At 41.0% G+C, this 10610-nt stretch overlaps 1 protein-coding gene across 3 annotated transcripts in view; it reads left to right on the top strand.

Moving 5' to 3' along the window:
• LOC110537458 (UV radiation resistance-associated gene protein) overlaps nucleotides 1-10610 on the top strand; it is a 162174-nt gene continuing 151564 nt past the window's right edge. Inside the window, exons 1-2 of one of the 3 annotated variants that reach the window (XM_021623519.2) lie at nucleotides 1-520; nucleotides 7205-7322. In XM_021623519.2, the coding sequence (XP_021479194.2) occupies nucleotides 419-520; nucleotides 7205-7322 (220 nt within the window). In that variant the 5' untranslated portion in view covers nucleotides 1-418. The remainder of the gene's footprint in view (nucleotides 521-7204; nucleotides 7323-10610) is intronic. The other 2 variants (XR_005034947.1, XM_036937403.1) reach the window with 2 other exon arrangements.

The following is a 10610-nucleotide window of genomic DNA, read 5'->3' as shown; positions in this document are numbered from 1 at the left end:
TATAAATAAGAATTTGTTCTTAACTGACTTGCACAGTTAAATAAAGGTTACATTTAAAAAATATATATACATTGTATGAATAGGCGGGGTTTATGACTTTGTGCTAACTAGTGACGATACCTGAGCGGAGTCCCCATATTAGTTTTTTCTGTAGCAACGGAAGTTCGGTTGAAAACCGGAAACATCCGTGTTGTCTCGACCCCGCGTAGAGTGCTCTTTGACAGACGGATGACAGCTTCCTGAGCAAGTCCTACTTTGTTTATGTCACGTAGCTAGCTAACTGACGGCTACAAAAGTGCTTTGTTTTCTTATTAAGCGGATTACTGCACTGATACATACATTTCTGGCATAGAAGGTGAATCTAGATTTACATGATCCGGGGTTGTTTGGTACGAACGCCTCTGGTGCCGTTAGGAGAATGAACTCCATCACCGGTCGGGATCACCCTGTACCCGCCTCCTCTGTCAACTCTGGAGCCTCATCTTCTCGAGGCTTGCACGTAGAACTCACATCTCAGCAGGTAAGGACATGGACCCTCAGCTCGGTGGAATGTTTTTATGACTGACTCTCATGCTGTAATAATGCTGTGTGTCACATGTCAAAACTGCAAGATGAATACAGCAGGCCTATTACAGCTCTCTTGGGTAGCGAGGCAGTTATACGTTGTCTATAATAGCTAGTTAGATACATGTGCAAATGTTAGATATCTTTGTTAGATATTTAGCTTGCAAGTAACAGAGACGAATATGCTAGCTAGCCAGCTTAGTTAGCCCTAGCCTTGTCGCAAACACTGCTGGAAGCCTGGGGAAGTTCACTGGCAGAAATCAGCTAAAGAGGGGTTGGAAGTCGGTGCAAATCAGTGATGCCTCGCAACACGTCAAACCAATCAAATGCTTTATTATGGCGGGGCTTTTCTTTCAAAAACAATCATTTCTAAGTGACCCCAAACACGTGTGTAAAGGTTGAATGTGTACTCGGTGCAAATCATTTCTAAATTGCATATAGTCTTTAAGGTGCATGTTTTCAAATCTGGAATTATTGAAGTTGCCCTTACTGGCTGCTGAGATATACATTAATTCCTGCTTATTATCATATTTTTAAACAACGTCCTACAATGCTACTTTGGGAAGAAACCGTCTTTATGAATGACTTGACTGGTGTCACAGCACAGGTCTGCCTGAACACTGAGTAGTATTGTTGGGAGGTAGCTAGCTAGCTGTGCTGGGAAACACCCAGTGTCAAGGACTCATTAACTCAGAATATGAGGAGAATATGGCTTGTGAATCTCTTCTCATTGCAGGCTTGTTAAAGTTTCACAAGATTCGTAAGTGACTGTGGAAAGTAGGCCTTGTTAGGGAATCACTGTTAACCAGCCCTCTCACCTAATGTGCACAGGCCGACACCGGACAGCCATGGACGTTGAAAAGTAATTTGACTTCTGTTTCATAAGTTTGGACAGCACAGTATAGATCAGTACAGTATAATGTACTCTATTGTTCTGTACTGAACTATACTCTACTATATTGTACTGTACTCTGCTGTACTGTGATTTGGTCTATGATTGGTACAGATGTGGTCCGGACCAACCAAATTTGGTCTTGTTTGTGGGTAAATCTCATTAGAATAATAGCCAGCATTATTTTGGTTATGACTTTTCAAGCTTGGATAGTAGATTTCGGTGGAAAAGGACAAAGAAGCAATGATATACCTGGTTGTATTTATAGCATGCAATTTGGTGGAGGCCTATATGATCAACTACTCACCTTTACTAGATTAGATTCAATCCGATGTTCAGAGATGGAAAACGTTCCTTATTTCTATGTTAGGAGGGTCAACATAATCAAAATGAATATATTACCATGGTTGATGTATTTATTCCAAGTTTTACCACTTTCAATTCCATTCAATTTCTTTAAGAATAAATGACCTACTCTCCAACTTTATTTGGAATGGAAAGCCTTTAAGAGTCAAATTGAATGTTTTACACTTACCTTATGAAGCTGGACAATAACAACACTGTTAAGTCCTGGTTCCAAAGTGGCATCATTCATTTTTAGCAAATGTATTATAATGGCACTTTACTGTCATTCAATTAATTACAAGAAAAATGTGGGTTATCCAAAACCAATTTCTTTTAAATTCTTATAACTCAGAAATCTTATTCAATCGCTTCAATAGAATCTGGATGAATCTAAAGCTTCTAGCTTTGATTGAATTTCTACCTAATAGCACAGAACTTTTATAAAGGAAAAATGGTAAACAGATCTCTAAGAAAATGTATGAGACTATTGGTCACAGATATGTAAAAATGTTAATAATTTCTCCTACAACCTTAGATGTAAATTATTGCAATTCAAGATAATCAGTTGTATTTACTACACTCCTGCCAGAATGCATGTTATATGCACCCAGAAATGTTGGAGAAAAGGAACCCTATTACATATGCTGTGGTCCTGTGACAAACTGACACCATTTTGGGATAAAGTCTGTGATATCATATTATTGTGTTTAGGAATTTCTATCTATCGCCACGATAGATGTCTGTTGGGAAATGTAAATATTGATGACCAATATCAGAGTTTTTTTTTTTTAACCTGGGTATAATTGCTGCAATTTTTTTTATAGCTATCAATTGGAAAGCATCATACTCACCATCAATAACGAACTGGAGTTCTGAACTATATAGTTACATTTCTTTAGATTGTGTTGTATGAAATTTAAGCAACAAAAAAAAAGGACATGTTTGATCAAATCTGGAAACTTCACATTGACCAACTTGAGGAATGTGACTTTTCCTAACAGACATAATTACAGTGGGGCAAAAAAGTATTCAGTCAGCCACCAATGGTGCAAGTTCTCCCACTTAAAAAGATGAGAGGCCTGTAATTTTCATCATAGGTACACTTCAACTATGACAGACAAAATTAGAAAAAAAATCCAGAAAATAACATTGTAGGATTTTTTATGAATTCATTTGCAAATTATGGTGGAAAATAAGTATTTGGTCAATAACAAAAGTTTATCTCAATACTTTGTTAAATACCCTTTGTTGGCAATGACAGAGGTCAAATGTTTTCTGTAAGTCTTCACAAGGTTTTCACACACTGTTGCTGATATTTTGGCCCATTCCTCCATGCAGATCTCCTCTAGAGCAGTGATGTTTTGTGGCTGTTGCTGGGCAACACAGACTTTCAACTCCCTCCAAAGATTTTCTATGGGGTTGAGATCTGGAGACTGGCTAGGCCACTCCAGGACCTTGAAACGCTTCTTACGAAGCCACTCCTTCGTTGCCCGGGCGGTGTGTTTGGGATCATTGTCATGCTGAAAGACCCAGCCACGTTACATCTTCAATGCCCTTGCTGATGGAAGGAGGTTTTCACTCAATCTCACGATACATGGCCCCATTCATTCTTTCCTTTACACGGATCAGTCGTCCTGGTCCCTTTGCAGAAAACCAGCCCCAGATCGAGGGGCCCAGATCGAGGGAGATTATCAGTGGTCTTGTATGTCTTCCATTTCCTAATAATTGCTCCCACAGTTGATTTCTTCAAACCAAGCTGCTTACCTATTGTAGATTCAGTCTTCCCAGCCTGGTGCAGGTCTACAATTTTGTTTCTGGTGTCCTTTGACAGCTCTTTGGTCTTGGCCATAGTGGAGTTTGGAGTGTGACTGTTTGAGGTTGTGGACAGGTGTCTTTTATACTGATAACAAGTTCAAACAGGTGCCATTAATACAGGTAACGAGTGTAGGACAGAGGAGCCTCTTAAAGAAGGAGTTACAGGTCTGTGAGAGCCAGAAATCTTGCTTGATATACTTAAATACTTATTTTCCACCATCATTTGCAAATCAATTCATAAAAAATCCTACAATATGATTTTCTGGATTTTTGTTTTCTAATTTTGTCTGTCATTGAAGTGTACCTATGATGAAAATTACAGGCCTCATCTTTTTAAGTAGGAGAACTTGCACAATTGGTGGCTGACTAAATACTTTTTTGCCCCACTGTATGTTTTTGAATTTTTACATGTAAATGTGTATGTGTATTGAAAGGGGAGGCTGCTGTGTGTTCATGTACAGGTGTGTGCATGTTGTAGTGTGTAATGGGTGTGGTGCATGTGTTTATAGAAAAATATACAATACCAGTTAAAAGTTTGGACACACATACTCATTCAAGGGTTTTTCTTTATTTGTTCTACATTGTAGAATAATAGTGAAGAGATCAAAACTATGAAATAACACATGGAATCATATTGTAACCAAAAAAGTGTTAAACAAATCAAAATATATTTTATATTTGAGGTTCTTCAAAGTTGCTGCCTTGATGACAGCTTTGCATACTCTTGGCATTCTCTCAACCAGCTTCATGAGGTAGTCACCTGGAATGCATTTAAATTAACAGTGTGTGCCTTGTTAAAAGTTCATTTGTAGAATTTCTTTCTTTAATGTGTTTGAGAAATCAGTTGTGTTGTGTGTTGTGACAAGGTATGTATGGGTGGTTTACAGAAGATAGCCCTATTTGGTAAAAGACCATGTCCATATTATGGCAAGAACAGCTAAAATAAGCAAAGAGAAACGACAGTCCATCATTACTTTAAGACATGAAGGCCAGTCAAATCAGAACATTTCAAGAACTTTGTAGTGCAGTCGCAAAAACCATCAAGCACTGTAATGAAACTGGCTCTCCTGAGGACCGCCACAGGAAAGGAAGACCCTGAGTTACCTCTGCTGCAGAGGATAAGTTCATTAGAGTTACCAGCCTCAGAAATTGCAGCCCAAATAAATGCTTCGGAGTTCAAGTAACAGACACATCTCAACATCAACTGTTCAGAGGAGACCGCATGAATCAGGCCTTCATGGTTGAATTGCTGCAACAAAACTACCACTAAAGGACAACAATAAAAGGAAGAGACTTGCTTGGGCCAAGAAACACGAGCAATGGAAATAAGGCCTTTGGTCTGATGAGTCCAAATTTGAGATTTTTGGTTTCAACCGCCGCGTCCTTGTGAAAAGCAGAGTAGGTGAACGAATGATCTCCGCATCTGTGAGTCCAACAGTGAAGCATGGATGAGGAGGTGTGATGGTGTGGGGGTGCTTTGCTGATGACACTGTCTGTGATTTATTTAGAATTCAAGGCACACTTAACCAGCATGGCTACCACCACATTCTGCAGCGATATGCCATCCCGTCTGGTTTGCGCTTAGTCAAATAAAATTTGATTTGTCACATGCGCCGAAAACAACAGGTGTACAGTAGACCTTACAGAGAAATGCTTACTTACAAGCCCTTAACCAACAATGCGTGATAAGTAAAAATAGATGAGTAACAAAATGAAATAAAAATAATGAATAATTAAAATGCAGCTGCAAAATAACAGTGGTACAAGGGGTACTGGTACAGAGCTGGTGGGACTTTCATTTGTTTTTTAACAGGACAATTTAAAAATTGTATTTTATTTTACCTTTATTTAACTAGGCAAGTCAGTTACGAACAAATTCTTATTTTCAATGACGGCCTAGGAACAGTGTGTTCCTTGTTCAGGGGCAGAACTACAGATTTTTTTTTACCTTGTCAGCTCGGCGATTTGATCTTGTTCCGGTTACTAGTCCAACGCTCTAACCACTAGGCTACCTGCCACCCCCAATGACCCAAAACACACCTCCAGGCTGTGTAAGGGCTATTTGACCAAGAAGGAGAGTGATGGTGTGCTGCTTCAGATGACCTGGCCTCTACAATTACCTGACCTCAACCCAATTCTGATGGTTTGGGATGAGTTGGACCGGAGAAAAGTCAGCTGACCTTTTCTATGGGGGGTTGCTGAACAAGTTGGGTTTTTGTTTCCGAGCAACCTTATTCTTATAGGGAATCCCATGACTTAGATTTATCCCTAATGCCTGTGGTGGTGGAAGCTCAGTGTGGGCTGCTGGAGTTTGAAGAATGTAGATCAGGTGAGGGCCTTGGCCTGCCGTTGACATAGATAGTCCTACTGCTGCTCTGACACTGCTGCCCCTGAGGGGTGAACTCATTCAATGGCCCCTCGTTACACGGGTCTCATATCCCATTGCCATTCTCTTGAGTTACACCCCCCCCCTCAATTATGAGGCTTTTTCTTTGGAGCCATAATTTTTTTTATAGATGCAGTCCTCTGTAAAATAAAGTCTTCTTCAGTTAGTCTACTATTTTTTTGGTTGGCTGTAACTGATCCTTTCTCTTCAAGCAGGTTCCTTTTTATTTTAGGCTACTTCTCAATTTTTTTTGAAAGGTGGGCTTCTGACTGATGTCCAACCATGGTTATGTTCTGTCAGGGGTGTGGAACACATTTTATTGAGCTGCGGAATCATGGGTTTTCTACTCTGAGACATACTGTACAAATGCTTTTTGTGTGTTCATGCTGGCTTGGACTTTAGTTGATGAAACTGTGGCGCTCCTGTATGCAGAGCTTTTGTGAGAGAAACACAGTGAAGTCAACACATGAATGAACTCTTTCAAATGAAACGCTTGTCTGCAAATTTTATTCTTTTTGGACAAATGTTGATAGTAGATGACATGTGACTAACCAGATACTAGGGTCTGGACGATAACAGTATCGCAATACTCGTTAGTGTCGTGGCAAGGAAACAAAGCACGAAGCGGCTTTAACTTCTTCAGGAAAACTACCCTAATGTCAACAGTTTTCTTTCTCAAGCTATAGCACACAATATGTTACAAATTCAGCATGTTTTTAAAGGACCAAAGAGTTTTTGTCTGCGAAAAAAATATTGCGATACTGGTATAATCCCGGCCCTACTACATACCCCAAGTTCTCTCCAACCGAGCTACTATATTCTAAAAGGGCAGTTTTTATTTTTAACATGAGGATGTACTTGAGCCTAATGACTTTGCTATCTGAAATTGTGACTTCTGGTTGACTGCATTGTTTACTCCTGTGTGAATTAGACTAGCTCATTGGGTAACAGTCTTGTAAGTCGATCTGCATCGATTTGGATTGTGTAACGGGATGAAACTCTTGAAATCGATAATACAATTGTAAAAGGCATTGAAGCTGACCCAGAGAAGTACAAGCTGCATCGTACGTAATTTAGACTTAGGCTACCTCAGGTTGTGGGCAGTTCATTTGGCTAAATGCTGTCTCCTGTCCCTGCTCCTGCTTCTATTTCTTGTCTCTTTTTCCTGACTATCTCACCATCTGCCTTTCTCTCCCTAACAGAGGCGGTTACGTCATCTCAGAAGCATCGCAGCCCGCAACATCGTCAACAAGAATGGCTCTCCACTGTTGGACACATATTTTACCCTTCATCTCTGCTTAGAGGACTGGATATCCAGAGGTCAGTACAGTACACCCTCTTTCAGCTGTCTCTGTATCACAGTGTTCCCGGCCACTGCACTAATACCCCTTTCACACTACTGAGCCCAGTCACTCCACACTACAAACATGTCTTTAGGCCTGAATCCTAACTTGAGATCTGTGCACATAACTTGACAACAATGCAGGATTTACGCAAAAGTCATGGAAAGATGCAGACATCTTAATTACGATTCAGCCCTTAGTGCCAGAGCCTACTTAGGACTAAATGTTCAGCACTACTGTGCACTGCATTAGGCTACTCTCACAAGTGGAAGAAATATCAGAGTCCCATTGCAAAGTGTAGTTAAATGCACAAGGGCTTGGTTTGTTAGGGGACGCTGATGCTCCAGTAAATGAGGCCTTTCACTTTTGGTTTAAGGGCAAATCATTTCATTTTAAGTTAATATACAAAAATGTCCCAGATCGAGCCAAGACTTCAGTGCCTTGGCTTGCTGTTGTCAGGTAATCCTGACATGTGTTGTATCTTCACAAGTGTTGTTTAAGCTTTTGTGTGTGTGTTTATTCAATCAAATCAAATTTATTTATATAGCCCTTCGTACATCAGCTGATATCTCAAAGTGCAGTACAGAAACCCAGCCTAAAACCCCAATCAGCAAGCAATGAAGGTGTTGAAGCATGTTGGATAGGAAAAACTCCCTAGAAAGGCAAAAACCTAGAAAGTCCTCTTCTGGCTGTGCCGGGTGGAGATTATAACAGAACATGGCCAAGATGTTCAAATGTTCATAAATGACCAGCATGGTCAAATAATAGGTCTGGGACAAGTAGCACGTCCGGTGAACAGGTTAGGATTCCATAGCTGCAGGCAGAACAGTTGAAACTGGAGCAGCAGCATGGCCAGGTGGACTGGGGACAGCAAGGAGTCATCATGCCAGGTAGTCCTGAGGCATGGTCCTAGGGCTCAGGTCCTCCGAGAGAGAGAAAGAAAAAGAGAATTAGAGAGAGCATACTTAAATTCAGACAGGACACCGGATAAGACAGGAGAAGTACTCCAGATATAACAAACTGACCCTAGCCCCCCCGACACATAAACTACTTCAGCATAAATATTGGAGGCTGAGACAGGAGGGGTCAGGAGACACTGTGGCCCCATCCGATGATACCCCCGGACAGGGCCAAACAGGAAGGATATGACCCCACGCACTTTGCCAAAGCACAGCCCCCACACCACTAGAGGGATATCTTCAACCACCAACTTACCATCCTGAGAGAAGGCCGAGTATAGCCCACAAAGATCTCCGCCACGGCACAACCCGGGGGGGTGCCAACCCAGACAGGAAGATCACATCAGTGACCCCTCCTAGGGACGGCATGAAAGAGCACCAGTAAGCCAGTGACTCAGCCCCTGTAATAGGTTTAGAGGCAGAGAATCCCACTGGAAAGAGGGGAACCGGCCAGGCAGAGATATCTTTCCGACAGATAAGATCTAAACCAGGCCAGAACTTGTCCGTGTAGGCCAATTTTGGTTTCCAATCTCTCCAAAAGAATGTGGTGATCGATGGTATCAAAAGCAGCACTAAGGTCTAGGAGCATGAGGACAGATGCAGAGCCTCGGTCTGATGCCATTAAAAGGTCATTTACCACCTTCACAAGTGCAGTCTCAGTGCTATGATGGGGTCTAAAACCAGATTGAAGCATTTCGTAAACATTGTTTGTCTTCAGGAAGGCAGTGAGTTGCTGCGCAACAGCCTTTTCAATTTTCTTTGAGAGGAATGGAAGATTCGATATAGGCCGATTTTAGTTTTTTATATTTTCTGGGTCAAGGTTTGGCTTTTTCAAGAGAGGCTTTATTACTGCCACTTTTAGTGAGTTTGGTACACATCCGGTGGATTGAGAGCCATTTATTATGTTCAACATAGGAGGGCCAAGCACAGGAAGCAGATCTTTCAGTAGTTTAGTTGGAATAGGGTCCAGTATGCAGCTTGAAGGTTTAGAGGCCATGATTATTTTCATCATTGTGTCAAGATCTATAGTACTAAAAGTGTCTCTCTTGTTCCTAGGTCCTGGCAGAGTTGTGCAGACTCAGGACAACTGAGCTTTGAAGGAATACTCAGATTTAAAGAGGAGTCTGTAATTTGCTTTCTAATAATCATGATATTTTCCTCAAAGAAGTTCATGAATTTATTACTCCTGAAGTGAAAGCCATCCTCACTTGGGGGATGCTGCTTTTTAGTTAGCTTTGCGACAGCATCAAAAATAAATTTTGGATTGTTCTTATTTTCATCAATTAAGTTCGTAAAATAGGATGACCGAGCAGCAGTAAGGGCTCTTCGATACTGCACGGTACTGTCTTTCCAAGCTAGTCGGAAGACTTCCAGTTTGGTGTGGCGCCATTTCCGTTCCAATTTTCTGGAAGCTTGCTTCAGAGCTCGGGTATTTTCTATATACCAGGGAGCTAGTTTCTTATGAGAAATGTTTTTAGGGGTGCAACTGCATTTAGGGTATTGCGCAAGGTTAAATTGAGTTCCTCAGTTAGGTGGTTAACTGATTTTTGCCCTTTGCCTACCCAAGGACGTCAGAGGGAATCTGGAAGGGCATCAAGGAATCTTTGTGTTGTCTGTGAATTTATAGCACGACCTTTGATGCTTCTTGGTTGGGGTCTGAGCAGATTATTTGTTGCAATTGCAAACGTAATAAAATGGTGGTCCGATAGTAGTCCAGGATTATGAGGAAAAACATTAAGATCCACAACATTTATTCCATGAGACAAAACTAGGTCCAGAGTATGACTGTGACAGTGAGTAGGTCCAGAGACATGTTGGACAAAACCCACTGAGTCGATGATGGCTCCGAAAGCCTTTTGGAGTGGGTCTGTGGACTTTTCCATGTGAACATTAAAGTCACCAAAAATTTGAATATTATCTGCTATGACTACAAGGTCCGATAGGAATTCAGGAAACTCAATGAGGAACGCTGTATATGGCCCAGGAGGCCTGTAAACAGTAGCTATAAAAAGTGATTGAGTAGGCTGCATAGATTTCATGACTAGAAGCTCAAAAGACGAAAACGTCTTTTTTTTTTTTTTTTTTTTTTTTTTGGAAATTGAAATTTGCTATCGTAAATGTTAGCAACACCTCCGCCTTTGCGGGACGCACGGGGGGATATTGTCACTAGTGTAACCAGGAGGTGAGGCCTCATTTAACACAGTAAATTCATCAGGCTTAAGCCATGTTTCAGTCAGGCCAATCACATCAAGATTATGATCAGTGATTAGTTCATTGACAATAATTGCCTTTGAAGTAAGGGATCT

Source organism: Oncorhynchus mykiss, chromosome 12 (genome assembly GCF_013265735.2).
Source record: "Oncorhynchus mykiss isolate Arlee chromosome 12, USDA_OmykA_1.1, whole genome shotgun sequence".
Lineage (NCBI taxonomy): Eukaryota > Metazoa > Chordata > Actinopteri > Salmoniformes > Salmonidae > Oncorhynchus > Oncorhynchus mykiss.
Note: the sequence above shows the minus strand (reverse complement) of the source record. Positions and strands in the feature narration are given on the sequence as shown.